We start from the raw sequence: 23,035 nt of genomic DNA on the forward strand, positions 1-23,035 counted from the left end.
GAGGAATATGTGCAAAATATATGTATATTTTTGCACATTTATTAGGCATGCAACGAATATTCGTCTGGTGAAAAAAATTCTACCAAAAAATAACATTTAAAGACCAAAAAAAGGCTACGCTGACCCACAGTGTTTAGCACATTGGTTTCACCCTCTCTCCATCCATACTATGCAGTGCAAAGCAACTTTCACACTGGATGCGGAAAGTGCTGCGCTATAAAACAAATTCAATTCAATGACTTGTGCTGCACAAGGGTGCTTTGTTACCATGATGACCAAAACGCAAGAGCATTACGAGAGTGTCATGGTCAAATTCTATTTAAGGCAAGTCATGTCACTCAAATTCTTCAAAATTGCTTGCCAAGCTTACGATTAAATTTCATATTATAAAACAACAATTACATTAAACAACAACTGTCTCTTTAGTTCCATTTCTAAACATTAGTCAGAAATTCACATCTGGTCCCAGTCCCTCCACCGGAGAAATGTCAGTCTATAGCAATCGCTGATTGGTTCTTGTACTGAAAGGTGGGGCTTCATTTACTATATTGACCGTTACACTTTTCCCATTCAAAACTATACAAGTGTCATGTCTTGTGTATTCTATTGTCTTTGCCATGGTCAAACTTGTAGATGCTCAATATAAAAGCAAAGCCCAGTGGAATAATAATGCGACAATGGAACATTTCTATGTAGAAGACACTTGTTCCTGCTGCTGTGTTGTCATGGCAGACCTGGTAAAATGAAGCCTCTCAACTCATTCACCCTCAATGAAATTTTAGTCATAAAATGTGGTATTTTTATTGGTTTGAGAGTGTTTTTTTTCATCGATACACAAAGTTACAAAGTTAAATTTAAAAATTCTTACAAATTACCTTATTTTATTTAATATAATAACTAATTATTTTGGTTTAGTCAAGCATTTCCAGAATTTTCAGTTTCAGTCCAGGATTTTATTTCAGTGCATTGCTAAAATTGATTACATATTCAAATACATGCCACTCTCAACATTTAGAGTTTTATCATTAAGCAATGTTTTTCAATTCTGTTTCCAGTTTTTAATTAATTACCTTAGAGTAATAAGTAAACTAATGATCTATTTTAAATGTCTTTTTGGACTTCCTATTAAACAAATGCATTTTTATTAGACAGGAAATTCACTTTAATTTTCTTTTCTAAATTTCTCAGCGATTCAATTTGCTTTGCTGTGATCACAGTAATCTGCTTCTTGCATGTCCTCTTCAAACAGTCTTGGCATTAATATTCAGTGGCTCTCGATCTCAGAGGGTGATTAACACTGGCTCACCGTCAGGGAATGTCTTCAGGATATTTGTTCAGGATTTTTAATTAGCTTTGATGAATCTTAAAAGCTTTGTGTAGGGGGAGAAATAGAACTGCAGATCTGTTATGGATTAAACAAGTAACACCAATGCAAACAATTCAGAACATAAACGATGAACACAAAAGAAGGACCAAAGACAATGCAACAACATGAGTGTGTATGTGTGTGTGTGTCCGCGTGTGTCTGAGCGAAAGTCAAAATTATTAGCCCTCTTCTGAAATTGTAATTCTTTAAAAACTATTTGCCAAGTGTTGTTTAACAGAGCGAATATTTTATTCTGAGACATTTTTAAACATAACTGATTTAACAACCAATTTTTAAACATAACTGATAATTTAACAGACATTTTTTAACATAACTGACAGAGACAACATTTCTTTTGTCTTTGCCATGATGACAGTCCATATTATTTGTTCTACTTATTTTGCGAGATATTAGTATTCAGATGCTATTTAAAGAATGAACTAGGTCATTATGTTAAATAGGCAATTCACGATTATAAGGCAAGTTATTGGACAACAGAGGCCATTAATTTTAACCTTAAAATTGTAAAAGAATAAAAATAAATAAATAAATAAATATGAAATAAAATATATAAGACTTTCCCCCAAAAGAAAAAAAAATTAGGGATACTCCGATTGATCGTTATCAGCCGATAATCACATTTCATAACTCGATCGGACATGCTAATCTGGCCGATTATATGAACCGATAACAAGTGTTTGTTTACAGGTTTACAAGAGGAAGATGCATTTAAACTTATCATGCATAGTTATTCTTTCACCAATGGCAATGTTTCCAAATTGCTTTGCAAGTCATTTTTCTTACCATTTTTAAATCAGTTTTATCTAATATTTTCTGTAAATTTGCTTCTGACCATGACATGTCCACACTAAATGGTTATAAGAGACGTGTTTAAAGGATTATATGCAACATCTTTCATTTATTCCTTTAGGAAAAAGGAGATCTTCACTTAGGTATCATACTTGGAGGGAAAATGTAAATGCGCTTTAAGCAATTTTAAAGTTTTATTAAGCTTGAAGCACCAGAATCGGTACTCCGTATTGGCTGATGACCATGACGAGGAATCGGTACTCCGTATCGGCTCTAAAAATCCATATTGGAGCATCGCTAAAAAAAAAAGGAAACACTGTCTTGATTTTTAAACAATCACAAAACGTCTTTGATTTATTAAACATGACAAATTTCACAAAAGGGCAAATCAATTTTTGACGTGACCTATATACACTATGCTTGAATATATAAGGCAAATTACACTTCACCTGTGACTCTGAGGAGCGGTGGATTGACAAAGAGTGGATGAAAGGAAAACAACTAGACCGTAAAATACACAGCAACAATAATCCTGGCACAAGAATCACAATCTATTCCAAGAGCAGGTGGTGCAGCTGTGCCCCCCATATGCTTTCAAAAAACCTGCAGTTTCCGGCCAAAATAAAAGCTCATAAAGCACTATTATAATCATCCTCATTATTATTTTTAAATTTCTTTTTTGTCTTCCTAAAAACACTGGTGTGAATGTAATGCAGACTGAGATAATATCTTTATATCAATGTATGTTTCCAGGATATTTTATAGCGACTATCATGATCAACAACTTTAATATTTAAAATTAAATGAATAAATACAAAAAGATACAGCTGATAGGTTTTCCTAAAAAGTTTACTGTCAAAAAGAATGTTATTCTCTTTTTTCTGTTGAACACTAAAGTTGTTAATGGAGAATTCATTAGTAGATGTATAATATTTAATTTGTTTTTCTTTTACAAACATATATGTTCTTACTGAACATCAAAATAACATGATTTTACACATATTTTGAAATGTAGTCAAACATTATTTGAAACAATGAAGTACTGACATTTGACTCAACAAAGCATGTAATATGATTCTGTGTATATAAAATCCTTTTTTAAATGTAATTTCACATGAACACTTTTTAATTCATTTCTTAAATGTATTTTAATTACATGGAATCATAATTACATAAAATTATTTTTATTACTAGTTGTAGCAGAATTGTTACCCTCTTAAAGGAACAAATTTTCACCCAAAAGTAAACTAAAAACAACAAAAACCTCCTTTTTCTCATTGTTAAAACAGGATTTAAAAAGTGAATGAGGTTCAGTTACTGTGAACATCATTTTAATTTGAAAAAATAAAGTCATACTATTTATAACTAGCTGTATTTGAAATCAATAAAAGTCTACGTAATGCCATCATTTAAATGAAAAGCAAAAGCTACTGCACTGAGTGTTGCATGCAGAACTGTTGCAAACAATTTATTTGTGTTGAATTTAAACAAACAAATGAAATATAATAATGTTCAACTTAATTTGTTTGTTTAAATGCAGCCCAAATAAATTGTTTACAACCACTAAAGTAAATCCAAGGAATCATCTTTGAATAATTTTTTCAGTGTATATGTGTGGGTGTGTTTACGTTTTTAAACCTGAATGCACACATACTCATGGGGACTTGTATCCCCGTGGGGACCAAAATTGAGGTCCCCGGGTGTAAACATCATAGATATACACATACAGACCCTGAGCATGCGTCAATAGCGCCGCCACATTTGTACAATGCTTCCAAGACAAATGTCATTCAATCACACCAGTCAAGAACAAAGCCAATCTGTGTATGCAGGACTTTAGCGCTGTGTATGGGTGTAGTAACGAGCTAACAAAGAAAACAAAGCACAAATGCAGAACATTAAATAAGTAAGATTATGTTTTTTGTTTTTGTATATTACAACATTTTGTGCTAAACAAGTAACGTTATTGATGATGATAATAAAGTCACTTGATGCACTGACCATAAGGGAAAGTAGCACCTTGCACTAGATTCTAGGCTTATGCTAGTTTTGTTGAATAAAATCAGCAAATAACGTAAATGAAATATGACAAGAAGATGCTGCCCTGCCAGAAACATATTATTGTCGGCTAGATGAAGTAAAGGCTATTTTTTGAAGTAACTTATAAAGCTGCCTGATAACATAACTGCCTGCTCCTCCATGTGCATACGGTCCAATCCTAAATCATTGAATATTACAAAAGTTATACCATTTAGATCAGAAAGGAGGATGTGCAGATTAAGATGCAGGAATAACAAGGGTTCACAGAAGTCGATCATAACGGGGATTCATTCACAAACTAAACTAATCGCTCTCTCCGTTAGAATGAGAAGTTAAAGCAAGACGGGGTGGGGGGTGGTTTGGTGTTTCAGGACACTGATTAGATGAAAAGGATGATACATACACATAGACACAAATTCTTTGTCGGCAATGCACGTGCGGTCACATATCCATCGATATATAGAAAAGATGTAAAATTATAATTTTCATAATTTCAAAAAATATTTGCATACTGACCACTGGGAAAACTCCCAATTAAAGATATATGTATAGTAGGGATGTAACGGTATTGTAAATACCGTCATACCGCAATATTAATTTTTTTCGATATTACCGAAGTCGCATGACTCGGTAAAACTATAGGTCTTCTGAGAAAATTTGCTCAGGCGAATGAAGCGAACGGGAGGTAGCTTAAACTACATTTCCCATAAGCCCAGGCGTGGCCATAATCCTTTGCGGTCTGTTGTCGCTACAGATCCAGTAATGCGGAAATGGAGTGTGCTGCTAGTAGCGGAGATGAAAAAAAGATGGAAATGATCGAACCTAAAGCGGGTGTTGTCGCCGCGCGCGTACTGAATAGCAGTGTTGTCGCGCGCGTTCTGATCAGCTGTGTTGTCTCGCGCGTATTGTAAAGCGCCGAGGGGGGGTTGAGCGCGCATACTCAAGAGCGGTGTTGTCTACTGAAGGGCTGGACGGAGGTTGTGTCGCGTCGCGGGGGCACTTTTGATCGATTTGGAAGGGCATTTTCTATCCAAGACTAAAAAGGGCATGTGCACTGCACAGGTTGAGCCCTATGTGTGCACGTGCCTGCAAGTTGGGGAATACGACTAATAGCAGTCATGGGGACTGCAGAAACACAGCACTGTTCAGATTGATGCAGACATTGACTTGTACCGCAAAGAGACCTCTATCTCACTCATGGTTTGTCTTCTCAAGTGGGGGAAAGACAATGCACAACGTTACCCACTGCTGTCAACATGGGCCAAGTCATATCTCTGTCCCAGAATCCTCAGTCCCAAATGAGAGGGTTTTTTTCTGTTGCAGGGGACATTGTAAATACCCAGAGATACCAGCTTTTACCAGATTATATTTATATGATAATTTTCCTTTAAACCCATCTCTATCTAAGTGAGTGAGTGATTAAATGTTGAATGTGATGAGTTTTCAACAATACTAAATTGAAACTTTATTTTTTTACATGGTTTAATAATTTTTTGTTATGAAAATTGAAGTTCCTGTTTCAAAGCTTACAGATAGATGACTAATTTGTATGTCATTGACACTTTTGGCACTTTTTTGGAGTATTTTCAAAAGTTTTGTTTTTCCTGTAAATGATTCAATAAATACCGTACCGTGACATTCATACCGAGGTATTACCGTACCGTGAAATTCTGATACCGTTACATCCCTAATGTATAGATATGATCGCTCCAGATGGCCAGTGCTCCACTACACCTTGGTCCCACATTCATTTCAAAGCGCTACCCTGTACTAAAATGGCAGCTCTATTGATGCATTCCTTCCAATAGACAACAATAGCGTAGGTGACATCTAATGTAAATACCTACAGGTAAACATGCTCAAATCATACAGAATGTTATTTTTTGAAAATGTAAAAGTGCAGATTATCTCCTGTGAGGGTTGGGTTTAGAGGTAGGGTTGGGGTATAGGGATAGAATATATGACTATTATGTCTGAGAGTCTGTGTGTGTATGTGTGCGTTTAACCTCTTTGTCCATGCTGTCCAGGTCTTCTTTACAGAGTGTGTAGAGCGGCATGGTTTCCGACATGCTGGGCTGTCGTTTTCTGCGCGAAGGTCCGGGCTGCTCATCGTCTGGACTCGATCCTGCAGGCTCATCTGTCTGCTGAGACCCCTGAGCTGACCTGAACAAACACATCAACAATCAATCGCTCAACACACAAACTCTAGAGCAGCAGCCGGTCAAGCAACTTACGACGCAATCAGTCACTCGGCAATCAAGCAAAACTGGCCGAGTTTGCTTCGAACAGCGTCTCGCTCGGACTGAGGAACATCTAAATAAGCAATCAAACACAGACAAACAGCACACGCCTGTCCGCAAGCACACAACAAACATTTAATCACGTCTGCAGTTCTGTCAGAGGAGCCACGGAACGATAATTATGATCATTCGGCTCGAGGAAATGGATGGCGAGTGAAGAATCGATTAACCTCACTGCATGTGCTCTTGCGGTCTGTTTAAACCCATGATTAAAGGAGTATTTTTGGTCAAGGAGTCTGCAAAATGTGCATTTCTTCATTTTGTTCAACTAAAACTATTTTTTTTAAATGAGGTATTCAGCAAAAATATGCACATAAAAGAAGTTTTATAAATGTTATTTATGGGATGCTATTACTACTCATAGTAGGGTTGGGCGATGTCGACCAGTTTGGCATCGTACAATGTCTAATGTGAAACATCGCAATGGACGATGGCATTGTCGTCGTAGGCAGCAGTGGATTAATTATTTATGAATAATGAATTAATTCATAACAGTTTATTTATTTGTAGCCTACCGTTTCAACAACCTGACCCGCATGGTCTTTGTTTTACCCATAACCAAATCAATAAATAAAATAAATAAATAAATAAAGATAAGTTACACACAAACTACCACCTGTCAATCCCTTTTTCCGCAGGACTCTTTTTTTTCCAATAATGAAATACGATTTTTAAACCCATTTCCGATCAGAAAGAGCGTGATGTCACTTGCGTGATGACATCCATCACAGACACACTGCCAGATCTCAGCAGTCAAGCACCATTGAAGAAAGTGAAAATGATCTGCGAAAATGAGTGCCCTGAATACAGATCTAAATGAGCAAGGTTCCACATACAAGAACGCAGAAAAAATAGTTGGTGAGAGATAGGACTACTTCAGGTTGATTAACATCTGTAGGGTGACTATAATAATCACACAGTAAACCACAAACTCTTTTAACAAAAACAATTCTGATAATCAAATCTGAGCTTTCAAGTAAAGAACCAAACCTTCATTATTTAAATACATATGGCAACATTACAAGTAGTGAAGTTGAATGACTACATTAGCCCGATGCTAAAAACTCTTTCAGATGGGGTACTGTAGTGGCTGGGATGCACAAGAAAAGAAACCAAAAAGCCACTCTGGTGACATCCTTATATATTACAAGCTCTGTCGCAGAAAGTTTTAGCTACAAAATTAGTGCCCTGAATACAGATGTAAATGAACAATGTAAGAATGCAGACAAAATAGTTGATAAGAGAGGAAATGGTTTAGGTTTTTAAGTTCCAGTGCTCTGCAAAATGTGCCAGGGAATGGTGCAGACCAGCAGCTGGAACACATCAAATCTGTTCCACCATTTGAAGCAGTTCCACCCGATAGAACATACTGAGAGTCATAAAAGTTTAAGCCAACCTGTCGCCTCAACATAACCACCACCAAAACCGAAACCAGCTGTGTCAACTACCTTTCGACAAACAGTCTAAACGTCATAAAGACATTACTAGGCCTATTACAAACGTCTTGGCTAAAGACATGGTGCTATTTAGTATGGTGGATGGTGTGGGCTTCGGGAAAACGAGGTCAGTCCTTGACCCCCAATTCCAGATCCCTTGTCGGAAATATCTTTCAAGCACCGCTATACCTGCACTTTATGGTGAAGTTAGGGACAGGGTGGAGGAGCAACTTAAGTCAGTGTCGTATTTTTGTTTCAATCCTGGCTGCAGGAGTTTGTTTGTTGTTTATATTAATAATCAGCCTGCTCTAGTTTAAATGGATATATATTGTAAATAAACTAAGTCTAAGACAATAAAAGATAATAAGAGTCTGAGAGTTTTATTTACTTGATAAGTTTATTTCACATTCCCTTGTAAAGGCTAAATGCAAATAGAAAGTGAACATTCATTTTTTGTAATTTTTTTTTAAAGTTCTAAAAGCCTGGAGGTATTGTTGACTTTGCAAGTTTAGTTTCGACCGATATTAGAAAATGTTTTGTGAAACAAATTTTTGCCATATCGTCCAGGCCTACCTTTACTACACATAAATTCTCAATAATTGGTGAATGTGTAAAAATATTTAATTTTACATGTTGCCCCGTGTTGTGATCACCAGCAGTGATTTACAGTGATTACTTACTACAGGGGTCACCAAACTTGTTCCTGGAGGGCCGGTGTCCTGCAGATTTTAGCTCCAACCCTAATCAAACACACCTGGACAAGCTAATCAAGGTCTCACTAGGTATACTTGCAACATCCAGGCAGGTGTGTTGAGGCAAGTTGGAGCTAAATCCTGCAGGGACACCGGCCCTCCAGGACCGAGATTGATGACCCCTGACTTACTACATTGCCGTTGAACTACAAATCCCACAAGTCATTGCACCAATCACTCCTGCCACAGCTGACAGTCATCTAGACACGCACACAGCTAACTCACAAAAATAAAAATGTGACACAAAACATAATTGGGCCCACCCAAGTAAAGTCTATATGTGGGAAGCACTGCAAAAGCATGTATGAAGAACACAAAGAGTTTTTCCTGGTCCAACAGTATCAATGATTGATTTAAGGAGGCATCAAAATTCTAGAACTTTCTGATATTTACTGTTTCCCATGAGCAAGTTTTCAGGCATCCATCTACGCATTCCTCTGAAAAACATGTTTGAGTGGCACATACAGTTCTTTTCTCCTTTGCTACCTAGCAACAAAAGAGGAACATGGGTGATTTTGTATTGATGCTTGTGTCCTCTTATTTTCTGCTCTTGAACCATTCAACAAGCCCAGTTGCCAGGAGACCAGAACATCCACTCATCAGCAGCGCAAGAGCTCTCGCTGCCAGCCTACATGCGACATGTCGTAACAAGGCTCCATGCAGTCAGGCTATTCATTCAACACATCAGGCCTGCTGTAGACGACGTTGAACGCTCATTATGAAATATTACTTCAACTTGCAGACACCCAGTGCGAATCTGTCTGGAGAGTTAGCCAGGTAGAACTCTGGTTTAAATTTAAAACTTGGCTGTGAACTCTTATAAATGGTTTCTCGAGGACAGAGGACTGCTTTATTAAATCTGCGCCCCCCTGCATGGACAGCAAGAGCAAGGACAAGGCAGATATAAGACCAACAGGAGCAGTCTGTGTTCAAGCTGAGAGCAGCGAACAGCCATCTGAGATGAGAAAGGGGTAACAGGGATCCCAATCCTTCAGCTGGAGGCCTACCTGCAGAGATGAGACCCAACCACAATCCACACCTGAACCAGCCAATCCATAAGTGGTTTCTTTCAAAATAACATGTAACTGCAGGGTCTAACGCTAAGAATGTTTTCTACTGATCCATTCGGGCAAGTGGTTTAGATTTTTACTTGCCCTGCCAAAAATTTTATTGGCCCCACCAAAAAAGAAAAAGAAAAAAAGAGAGAAGTTAATAGATATTTTTAGCCACATATTTTAAATAATGTGTCATAAATAATGTTTGTGAATCTAGAATTTCAATAATTAAAAAATGTTATATGCGCCCGAAATTTTAGCTTTGCGATCTCAAAATATATTTGGGAGCATTAGTGCGAGTGCATATGATTGTTGTGTGCAACCAATTTTACTGCAAAATGTTTATCACATGCGCAGATTCGGGAGACATCTTTGGACTTGAAATGGGAAACGCAGCGCTCCGGAATGGTTTTAAATAGTTGTCATGTCAACTTGCAGCAGTAAACAAAGCCAAATCCTTAATGCTTGCCCAGCCTGCGCGCTCTTCTTATTGGGCCACTTAATATCATCTGTCAATCACAATCACTCAGTCAATGCCTTCTGGCTTGGGATGACAGGGAGAGCTACTACCGTGTAGATGTAAAGCACTGAGGATGAGAATGAAAATAACACTGACAGATTTTGTTTTAGAAACCATGGCATGTAAAGTTCAAATAATTACACATTTAGTAGTGATCATGTGCTGAATGTTTATTCACCATCTACACTTTTCGAACAGTGGATAAAAGACTTCCACTGGCTTCAAGTCCGCTATGAAAAGTCTGTGGGATGGAATTTTCAGGTAACTGTTTGCCACATCTAGCATGAGAGCTTCTGTTAAATCTTTCATTTAATCGCCAGATGCTGTCCGCTGTGCAAGTGGCAGATATATGTCAAATTTAACACCATGTACACAATCGCAAATGGGCTTACACTGAGTAAACTAACATCGCTACTCATAAAAAGACCGGTACTGCTATTAACATGATGTATGCATATAATAAGGCACAGTATATGTCAAAAGCATCAGTGCAATATCAGACACCACCCGTGAGAACAGCACAGTTATATTATTAACAGATTCATTCATGTCAAGCAGTACGTGCAGGGCCGGTGAGCGGTCCATGTACTTTTTGGTCACTCAGTTATGTTAAAAAAATGCATTTTCTTTTGATAACGAGATTTCGTTGAGACATATTTTCCTCGCGCATGCATATATATATATATATATATATATATATATATATATATATATATATATATATATATATATATATATATATATATATATATATATGTTTTTGCTTGTTAGTCTAATTAGTGTTGATTTCAAATCCAGTTAATCTGTATAAAACTTGTCGTAACGGTGCTAATAATTGGTGTGTGCGATTACATTTTAGATGATGTACCTACATTTTTTTAAGTTAGGAGCACCGGTGCTACCAATCAAAAATTTTAATTTCCAGCCCTGGTTAATAAATGTATAATAAGTTCAAAGTGTTATGCAAACAAAAAGAGCAGTGTTGAAAATGTGGATATATTTTATTGCAGTTTGAAATTATTAAACAAAAGGTGGCTGACTTGTCAAACTGACGACAAATTGTGCAAAACCTCACCTCATTTTTTTGTTGTGTTGTTAATGTCTGCTTTCAAGACGTTAGAAATAGACACTTTCTTTTAGCCTTATAATTTGATGTTGCCGACATGTTGCCGTTTCTTCTCTGTACTGATTGTCACCAGGTTATGGGAAAAAAATATCATGGTTAAAATATTAAATCACATAAGAGGAACTGAAAAGCAATATGGTGTTAAACTTAAATGCACGCAACTGACAAATAGTCGACATCTAGCAAAAAAGAAAGTGAGAGGGAAGAGAAAGTAGCTAAAAAAGACAGCACTTAAGTCATTACCATGCAAACATGATCATTTCTAAAACTTTTAGAAGATTTGATTAGGTTAATTCTAATTTTCTACTTTTCCCTTAAACCATATAGAATTCTTAAAAAAACATACAACTTGTTACTTGTCATCTACTGTAACTGTCAAATAACAGGAAGGAAGCCCTGACAGTAGATTTGAATTATTCATGTGAAATTGGCTTTAAAAGAAAAAGGAAACCCAAAAGTTCCATCTTTTACTCACCCTCATGCTGTTATTATAATGAATAATGCTGGCTCGCAGACCCAGAATTCTCTTACTACATGTTTACTAAGGCTTACATTTATTTGATGAAAAATATATACAATTATAGTTTTTATTTTTTATAAAATAATTTTTACAATTTTTATAATTAAAATAATTTTCAGTTTTTTCATATTTTAAAATGTCAAGGTTAATACAATACAATATAATATAACTGAAGTATTAATGATTAAGACAAAAAAACTCATAAGAATTTATAAATTAGTATTAATTGATTTATTAATTAGAATAAGTTAATTTCAATAACAAAATTATGAAAATTAAATGCCAAAGTTGTTTTTTTTAAAAATCGAGACTGACCGGCCACTTTATTAGGTACACTGTTCTACTGCTTGTTAACGCAAATTTCTCAACAGCCAAACACATGGCATCAACTCAATGCTTTTAGGCATGTAGAGATGGTCAAGACGAACTGCTGCAGTTCAAACGGCATCAGAATGGGGAAGAACAGTGATTTCAGTGACTTTTGAACATGGCATGGTTGTTGGTGTCAGACGGACTGGAAACTGCTGATCTACTGGGATTTTTACGCACAACAATCTCTATAGTTCAGAGAATGGTCAGAAAATGAGAACACATGCAGTGAGCAGCAGTTCTGAGGGCGCAAATACCTCATTGATGCAGAGGTCAGAGGAGAATGGCTAGACTGGTTTGAGCCAATAGAAAGTAAACAGTAACTCAAATAATCACTCGTTACAATCGAGGTATGCAGAAGAGCATCTCAAGGTTGCACAACACGTCCAACCGTGAAGCAGATGGGCTACAGCAGAAGAAGACCACAGTAGGTGCCACTCCTGTCACCTAAGAACATGAAACCGAGGCTACAATTGGCACAAGATCACCAAAATTGGACAATAGAAGATCGGAAAAACGCTACCAGGTCTGATAAGTCTCGAGATTTGAATGGTAGGGCCAGAATCTGGCATCAGCAACATGCAAGCATTTATCCATCCTGCCTTGTATTAACGTTTACAGGCTTATTTTTTTATTTCTTTGTCACAGCAATGGCCAAAGGTGCTGATGATCCATCCTTCCTTGTAATAACGGTTCAGGCTGGTGGTGGTGGTGGTATAATGCTATAGGGGCTATTTTCTTGGCACAATTCTTGGACATTTTATTTGTACTAACTGAGCATCGTGTCAACGACACAGCCTACCTGAGTAATGTAGCTGACCATGTCCATCCCTTTATTACCACAGTGTTCCGATGGCATGAATCATTGCACAGTGGTTTCTTGAACATGAAAATAAGTTAACTGTACTTAAATGACCTCTTTGGAATGTGGTGGATCAGGAGATTAAGGGTTAAGGTTGTTCTGAAGGCAAAAGCAGGTCCAACCCGCTACTGATAAGGTGTACCTAATAAAGTGGCCAATGAGTGCAGAAACCTATGAATCAATCAGTTAATACACACTCCATCCATTATCTGGAGAGGTACGCATTTTTTATAAATTTCCATGCATTTATATTTCATGAGGGCAGGAGTTTAGCACCACGAAAACATCATAAGGATACAATAAATGGTCTACACGAGACTTGTGTAATACTTCAATTACTCTATCTATAGTATTAGTAATCTTTATAGTGTTAAGATACCTTTAGATAACAGATCAAACTATACAACTTTTGATCCTAATAGTTATACAGACCCATTTTTATGATCTTTTTTGTCTTCATGTTGATAGCTGTAGTCATTGATCTCATTGAAGATCACTGCAGAAAGTCAGTATAATAATAATGAGCAAATAATGATTGTTCCTAAGCTGGACTCATTGCTAATTCATCTCTCTCTCTCTCCCCTCATCAGATGCTGACGCAGAAGCTGCAGAATTCTCCTCCTCTCATTCGATCAGCGTTTACAGGCTTGTTTTTATTATTCCCTTGTCACAGCAATGGCCAAAGGTGCTGATGAAATTTGCTAATAATTTCTGTTTCACAATCTCAGAGCTGCCAAGGCGCAATGCTTTATTTCTCACAGATTTTATTTAGAGCTCAGAGATTAATGCGAAATAGACAGCATGAGAAATCCAATACGAAAGAAACGGCAAGCACAGCACATGGCCTACACACGGCTTTAAAGACATACATTTCATACACATGCCTAAGAAATATAAATACAGTTAAAGTCAGAATTATTAGCCATGCTGTTTATTTTTTACCTAATTTCTGTTTAACGGGGAGAATATTTTTTCAACACATTTTTAGACATTGTAGTTTTAATAACTCATTTATAATAATAACTGATTCGTTTTATCTTTGCCATGATGACAGTAAATTATATTTGACTAGATATTTTTCAAAACACTTTTATACAGCTTAAAGTGACATTTAAAGAAATAACTAGATTAATTATGTTAACAAGGCAGGTTAACATAATTTGGCAAAAAAATATATAGCTTAAAGGGGCTGTTCACACTTTATATTAAGTGTCGCTTATACCTGTGAACTTACATGGTAACTAGATGTAAAAGTAGTATGTAACTACAGTGTATGTGCACACTGGTACACAGTATTTACTTGTGTATTACTGGTGTAACTACACACATGTAACAACCTAGTTAATAGTATGTGTAAGTTCAAACGTGTAACTGGACATTGGTAACAACAATAAGAAAGTACACATCTGTACCAAGAATTACATAAGTGCATTGTGTAACAACAATATTCTTGCAGGGGTTTTCCCACTTCAACACCTGTTTGCATGACATGTATTTCAACACTGTATTAAAATAAGAATGGCAGAACTAACGTTGCATCAGAAGGTTTCACTTATTAATATCAGGGTAATTACAGGGTAAATCCTCAGGAACTGTCCACTGAATATAAAGTATAAAATGGTCACAAATTACTGTGTAATATATAAAACCTAAACGTTTGTGCAACTGTTTACCAACAGCACACTTCTGCCAAAAAATGTATGTGTAAATATAAATATACAAATACCTCATGTTTATATGTTGTTTTAAGGTAAATTGTAGAATCACATCCGTAATTCACATTTAAGGGCTAGTTTGCCAAAGATTGTGTTAGTAATGTCCTGTTACACATTTGAACTTAAACTATTCACTAGGTTGTTACATGTGTGTAATTACACCAATATTACACAAGTCAATACTATGTACCAGTGTGTACATACAATGTAACTACATACTACTTACACATCTAGTTAATTGTAAATTTACAGGAATAAGCAACACTTAAAATAAAGTTAGACCTAACTTTATTTCCCTTGCTCTTTTTAAATAACTTAATGTACTGTGAAGTATTGTCATGATAAAACTTTAATACGATACCTTAAAAAATTGTATTAAAAAAAATCGTGATACTAAAATAATGCTATATTAAATAATACAATTGTATGCATGTCTTCATTTCTTAATTTGCCAGAACTAAAACCTCAAGCATTAACCCACTGGTTACAAATGTGAGTGTGTGTTTGTGTGTGTTTTTTTTTTTGTTTTTTGTTTTTTTGTTCTAAAAGCTCTTTAAGTCTTGTTGTTGGCTTTTAAAGAGAAATAAAAATAAATTTTAAAATAAAAAAATAGATTGTTTTAATTAAATTGTTTGAATGTCACATGATCAGGTGAGTTACAATAGCTCCTGTGAGTTGCAAATTCTTAAACGGTCATATATTTGCCCAGTAGTATAATATGTTGTTTTATTGTTAGCAATTTTTCAGTTGGAAACAACTGAACTGCAATGCAATTCTGACTATGATCTTATACTTTGTCATAATTTGTGACGTATAAAACCTAATTCAAGTATAAAATTTGGGATCATACTTATTTTGGGGTTAAGAATTTTTACTGCTGGTTTGATCAGGCCAATGTACCCAGTGAAAAAAATAGTAAACAAATAAAACACGCATATTTGTTATTTTCATCCACGTTTTTATCCACGTAACGTTCTAATAAATTGAACCAATAATAATGACAGTTTTTAGCATTAGAGAAGAAAATAAATAACCTAACTTGCATAGTTAAAACATTAGAGTGAAGTCAATAATTAAAATAAAAATATATAATTATACAAGACTATTATATGGGATCAAAACAGCTTCAAGAACAAAGAAAGATTTTTTAGGCAAGTGCAACAGTAATACTGTTATTTATTGCTGATTAAAATTAAAAAAAATTAATAAGCTAAGAATTTTTTTCCTCAACTTGTCTACTTTTACTTAAGACATTTCCCATTGTGTTTCAAAGATGAGTATTTAGATGTTATTTTGGCATATTTAGCCTGTGTGAGATTGTTTCTGCATGAGTGTCGTGAGGAAAAGCGTCTTCCTCATCCACCATAGACCGAAACAGTCCTGTGACGTTTGAAGTCCAGAAAAGGAACCAAAAACAATGAAGCTTAAAGAACACATTTATGCACCAAAAAAACAAAACATCAATGTCTTCTTTTCCCCATCAGATCAGGGTGCTATAGACAATATGTCCAATTGCCATTAGAGTCCCAATATGTAAGCATTATATTGTCTGTAGTAGATGTGGCACCATGCTATAGTTCAATTCACTTCAATTCAGCTTTATTTGTATAGCCCTTTTACAATGTAGATTGTGTCAAAGCAGCTTCACATGAATGGTCATAATAACTGGATCAGGGTAGTTCAGTTTTTAGTGTTTAAGTTCAGTTCAGTTTAGCTCAGTTCAGTGTGGTTTAAAATCATTACTGACAGTCCAAACATTGAAGAGCAAATTCATCGATGCGTAGCTCTACCGATCCTGAACCATGCAAGCCAGTGGCGACAGCGGAGAGGGAAAAAAAACTTCGCTGATAGGAGAGTGAAGAAAAAAAAAACCTTGAGAGAAACCAGACTCAGTTCGGCAAGACCATTTTAATTTCTCCGCTGGCCAAAAGTCTTGTGCAGAGCTGCAGTCTCAGCGGTGGAGGCTGGAGGCTGGCCTCAGCGAAGACTCGTCGTCTATAGTTGAGCTTCTTATGATTACACATTGAATTTTACAATGTTTTTGGGTCCTTTACTGGACTTTGAAGGCGTACTCACACTATGTACAGTTGCCTTAAAACGGGCCAAAGCACGCCTCCTGTCTCCCCCCTACTGTGTCCCCGACGGCCCACACTCACATTATATTCGGGCCTGGGCACGCTTGAGTGATCGATCATGCGCTGTTCCGTAGAGAACTCCATTTTCTCAGCACAGTGGAGATTTCTTTAGGTATATTGTTTTAGTCGTTTGGGATGCAGTGACATGCTGTCAAATATTTCGCAGAACAGGTCAGCCACTTTTGACACTCGTAAACGATCATAAAGTCCTAATGCTGCAGGAATTAGGAGGTTTGCTAAAGGTGCAGCTGTCGTGTAGTGAGGGGTTTGCGTCGTTAATTATATATGACTCTGCGTTCATTGAACAGTAAGAATGATTATAAAATCCATATGAAATAATCATGTAAAAGTCACGCCTCGTCTTCAGTTTTGGGGTCCAAGTGAACCCCGCTCTGGCACAGCCAGGACAGGGCCAGCCAAGTGAACAGTACCTGAGCCTGATTCAGAGCACTCACACTTCTCAAACGATCCAGGAAATGGGCTTGGGCACGGTTCGGATAGCATAGTGTGAGTACGCCATGAATGTCTCATGACTGTTTCTGCCTATGGAGGATAAGGGAGCTCTCAGATTTAATCTAAAATATCTTAATTTGTGTTCTGAAGATGAACAAAGGTCTCGAGGGATTGGAAAGACACGAGGAATAATTACGTGAATAATTAATAACAGAATTGTAATTTTTGAATGAAAAACAAAACATTAGTATAAAACTGACATTATGATGAGCAGACTTCGCATAAAAATTATATATATAGCAAGTACCTGAGGTTTGAGAGATCACCCTTGGCCGACATGGATGATGAAGGATGTGAGTGAAGGTATGAAGGTGGGCGGGAGGCCTGGGGGCCGCGGCGGATCAGTTTGCCAGTGACAGGATCATAGGTCCGCATTTCGGGTGCTGGCAGCGGCTTAGGCTGAACCTGAGGGGCCTGGAAGGGAGGCCTCGGGGCAGACCCATGGATGTCTAGAAATGCACCGGGACTGTTGCTCCTGAATGAAACAAATAATAATAATAAACATGAACATAAAGATCAACTGCTATGACAACCAGTTATGTGGGGTACAGACTACTTTATTTTAACATGATGCATATGTTGTGGTGATTAATAAATGACAGAATGTAGTACATAAACATTTCTAATGTTGTTATATTTTCTATATTGATTATTTTTCATCATCATTATTATTATTTATAATTACAAATGTGCTTTTAATTATATTTATAATGCTGACATATGCTACTTATAAGTTAAGCTACTTCTTTATGTAGTAATAGTTTTATATAAAGTTTTGTATCTACATTTTATTTTTTGTTTAATTGGGTATTTTCTGTAGCTTGACATTTGAAAAATGTTGTACACAAATCTTTATGATTTGTACTAGATGTTCTTTCCAAGTGTTTGTATCTGCAAAGTGCGATCTCTGTGTTTTTCCTCAAAAGGTGTGAAAAGCAAACCTCCCATCTTCTCTAAATTGAACTGATGCCACCTGATGTGTCTCATGGGTCACGTTGACATGACCTAGCCTTCACCCTGATCTAACTTGGGTGGAAGGAAACATCTTGCAAGATGTAAATTAGTGACATAATGGTAAGGTTTATTTGACTTTACTGGTCAGCATTAACATCTGCTACTAACATGATCTCCGATATTACATGAGATCTTGCTCTCTTGTTTTACTATACAGCCAAGGCTGTAGTCTTTCATTTTATTTGTATAAGCTGCCTAAACACAGACCTCAAAACTTTCTAAACAAACATGCAGACTCAGCATACATAAATTAATATGTTAACTTGTTTTTACGCTCGGCCAAAACACGTTACCTGAGCACAAGTGGGCTAATAGATTCAAAAGACCGACTCATTAAATAAAAGTCTACACAAGATGAGTTATAAATCGTGTTTAACAACTACAGAGAGATGAGATCCAGCAGCAAATTCGGGACAAACTGGCCGACGTTCAGCTGCTCTCAGCCGGACAAGTGTGCTCAGAGCTCCTGCTGACTGCTTGGAGCTCAGACACGAGAATATGCAGAAGCAGCATTCAGTGCATGTATGGTCACATAATGTGCGTTTTCTGTTCAGAAAGGCTAGATGAAATGCCAGTGCGAACGTAGATCGTTTTCATTCTAATACGCCATCTTAAAACAAAAACGTATTGGAGTAAAAGGGCCCTCAAAAAAGCTCTTCAGCAAGTTGCCTTACAACTTTAAGTTGAGTCAACTTTTTTATAGTGTATAATGAGAAGCACGATATTATGATATACCTCGCAAAGCAGATCATGGAGACATTTTAATCATCCTCCATCAAAAATCGTCATATTGCACACACATAGTTCAGTTCCGATTGAAGAAATATGAAATCTATGTGTAAACAAGCAGATGGAAAAAATCTTGCTTGACTCATGGCCAGCGCTCACTTTACATCAACGTTCTGCTAAGCATCTCCCTTACTGTGCCATGAGGAAGTTTTAGGGAAACTGATTTATTTAATATTACTTTAATATTGCAAGTGTCAGTGCAAGCTGAAAAATAATAAGTTGTTGAATGCTTCATGTTCTATTCATGAGCGTTGTAGTGATGAGTGAACAACACAATGAAAATTTCAGCAGTCACAACAGAAAATACTGACAATACCTACTTCATACTGAAAGCCACAAGTGAACATAAAGGATGGAAAAAGAAGTAGAAGGCTGTAAAAGATAAATACCTGTGTGATTTGTTATAGTCCTCTTTGAGAGGAAAGAGTTGCTCCTCTACTCGCTCCCAGCGCTCCAAACAAGCCCACAACCAATCAGGATTTACCACATGGAGATGTTTACAACCCAGAGCTTGACGAACTTTCTCTGTACCTGACAGAGACACAAACAAAACACTATTTAGATAAACCACACTGCAATGTGAAATATGATCGGTCGGTGTTTTTCTCTCCACTATCAGCAGAGCAGAAGGCAGCAGCACAGCAAAAGAAAATTGCAATCTGAATTGAATGTGTTGCAATAAAAAAACCTACTAAAAAAGTCAAAAAACATTTTTCTATTTCTTTTTTCAATCAAAGTTTATCATATAAATAAAGTTTTAATGCTAAATTGCACAGGCTACAGTAGCTATGTTTTCATCCACCTATTTTTATGTGCATTTTGAATATGCGCATAAAAAAAATAGTGCGTCTTTGTCTCAGAGGCATGAATAAAAGTAAGTCAATGAAATGGCAGAGGTGGCCTATTGCATGAGAATTTGTATCCACCGTCGTCGGTTAGCATGCATAGTGAGGAAAATTGCCTGCAGTTGAACTTGTTGCAAAAGTAAAAGCGAAACGACCAAAACATATGGTGTCATGGCGAACATGAACAGTTGTTGAGTAAAACACCACAGTAAACTAACAGCGAATGGAGACGTACTGACGTTAATCGACTATGACTATACTATAACATGTAAAATGGGAACATAAAAAGAACATTAAAAAAAACAACTCATGGAAACACCTTAACCATATTCTCGTCTTATTCAGATTAAGGCAAATCATTAAACTACTGATGTCCAAATAACCACAGTCAGTAATAGAGATCTCATTATGATCTTTACATACACAACAGACAGTGAGCAACAGCTAAATGCTACAGTATATGCAATTATCCTTGTCACATAATTTTAATATCCGAAATCTTTAATATCTGAAATCTCTTGCACATCATTAAAACCTTTCATAGTATCTTTTATGATGAAATTTAAATACTGGAATCCACTGGCAAATACATCTTGACAAAGTGATTAGGTTCATAAAGTATTATCAAATTATGGAAGATTTGCATTGGTTTTAGTCTTTGCAATTCCCCTACACGAAGATGCAACTGAATGCATCAAACCATTAAAAGAAGTGTACAAATGGTGTATAAATAATATGTAAGGATTGAAGGTGAAATGATTTGAAGTGATAATGGAAGTTTGTGAAAACAAGCGTGGCAAAACTAATAATTTTGTGCTTAATCCTGCTTCATTTGACTTAGCTGAAATCTCTTTTAGTCATTGTTGTTGTTGTTTTTTTTTGCACCCACCAAAAGGGTACAATTGTGTGTAATCACAATCACTGTGTGATCAAGTGATCAGAGTGACCCACGGCGCATGCCTTGCGCATTGCCGTACATTTATACTTCAGCTGCTGTTTGTGTTGCTCTGCAATAACACTTCCAAAACGCTAGCTAGCAGTAGGTTTTATTGTTCCTCTGTGTTGAGTTTCTTCGTAGGTGTTTTGTTTTTTTCTGAACGCTATCTTAATGTATAAGTAGCTCAAACTCGCTCATTCAGAGGTGGGAATTGGCGGACATGCAACAACTTTAATTAAAAGGTAAACACAAAACAAAAGTTTCCATCTGGAGCTCCTTCACAGGACTCAACACTTGTAAACTCGCTCCATCAGGGGTCCGTTCTTCGTACGTGGATTACTCAGTTAGCTGGATTTGGATATTGACGATCTGACACGATCCAGGATCGTTTCGTTCTTCAAAGCTGATCCGAGAGTTGTTGTCATAGCAACAGTTCTGCTAGGTCAAACCTGATCGGGAGCAGGTTCAATTCATATAAACAGGATTAGATCGGCTCAGTTCAAGCAAAGATAATACAAAAAAGTATGTTCCGAATTCTGATATTTTCTTACAGTAGTAGTCACAACCGGGAAAATGGTAAATATCTTTTAACTATATATATATAAAGTTATGGTTATTAATAAAATAAAGTTATATATATTAATAAAACTTATGCAATCTGCACTCTCGAAATGAAAGTACAAAGACTGCCACCTGGTGGTGCAAAGAGAAAACTTATTGATATGAACTTTTTAGATCACTTTAATACAAATTGTGTATAATAGAAATGCACAATATGTGACTTTTCTAAAAGCAATAATACATTTATGCAGTTTTAAATATGTTTTGATAGTTAATATGCCAGTAATTTGATGTTTCATAAAAGTTGCAGACGCCTTTACCAATATGAAAATGCTTTTGTAAACATCCAGTTATTATTTACACCTATTAAAAAACGGCTACTATAATAAAGAAAATCTTTTCTAAATGTAGAACTAAATACATTAATTTGCATTGAAATACATGATGAATACTCTTGACACATGACAGTGTAAAGCCTGCAGCTCACAACAAATGTGGAAGGTTATCGCGTGTCATATTTAACAAACCGTTTCCTGCTAATTTGATGTAATTTTGCTCACATGGATAATTGAATATTAATCAGATGATGTCATTACGCTGCTGTGCCGTCAGCCAATCGTTGCATTGCTGATCATGATTTCGAGGATCGATAGATCTGTACTTCACAACGCAGCGATCTCAGATCAGTTTATCCAGACATTCTAGTCTGATTCGCGAACTTGTTTAAAGAACCAAATTAGCAAGAGACAAGTTATTAAGATTAAAAGATCCAGGATCTGCCAAATCATCTTAGATCATTTAAGCGAGGTACGAAGAACGGACCCCAGATTCGCGTGGCTCTCAGCCCTGCCCACACTCCTCAGACTCAGCACAACCAAACCGACCAATCACAGAACTTGCGCTATGTGTCGTTGCAACGTGTAGTTACATTTTTTTAAAGGTCCACATCAGCCACATTAAGGGCTATGCGACCGCACACAGATTGCACCAGAGCATACACTTGATGCAGAAGTATAAATCAGCCTTTAGTCTCATCATACCCCATTAATCACACAGGTCCAAACAGGACACAAATGAAATCTCCTAAAAGCCACCTACTGACGTTCATTACGGTCCTGTTTCGCTGCTCTCAGCTGAATTGCTCTTGTGTGAAGTTGTGTCTGTACAAGCGAGGGATCAGTAAGCGGGAAGGACATCCACGCAATTACACAACCCAGCCACCAGACAAATAATTTGGCACCAAAGGCTGATATCTGTGGAAGGCTGTCCGCAAAAAAAAATACAGCAGAGAGAGAGAAAGTTTGGCAGCTCTCCTGCTTCTTTTTCTCCCGTCTGGCTTTGTGGAATTCCATTCCACTCTTTCTCTCATT

At 36.6% G+C, this 23,035-nt stretch overlaps 1 protein-coding gene across 5 annotated transcripts in view; it reads right to left on the reverse strand.

The window, feature by feature from the left end:
• ctdp1 (CTD (carboxy-terminal domain, RNA polymerase II, polypeptide A) phosphatase, subunit 1) overlaps positions 1-23,035 on the reverse strand; it is a 216,512-nt gene that overhangs the window by 142,239 nt on the left and 51,238 nt on the right. For 4 of the 5 annotated variants that reach the window (XR_012394537.1, XR_012394538.1, NM_001002873.1 and 1 more), the window contains 3 exon segments: positions 19,712-19,853; positions 17,767-17,994; positions 6,223-6,379 (listed from right to left, as the gene is read on the reverse strand). Coding sequence is in view for 2 of the 5 variants with exons in the window: in NM_001002873.1 (NP_001002873.1) it covers positions 6,223-6,379; positions 17,767-17,994; positions 19,712-19,853 (527 nt within the window). In the remaining 3 variants the exon portion in view is untranslated. 5 annotated transcript variants of the gene reach the window in all.

This window comes from Danio rerio, chromosome 19 (assembly GCF_049306965.1).
Source record: "Danio rerio strain Tuebingen ecotype United States chromosome 19, GRCz12tu, whole genome shotgun sequence".
NCBI lineage: Eukaryota > Metazoa > Chordata > Actinopteri > Cypriniformes > Danionidae > Danio > Danio rerio.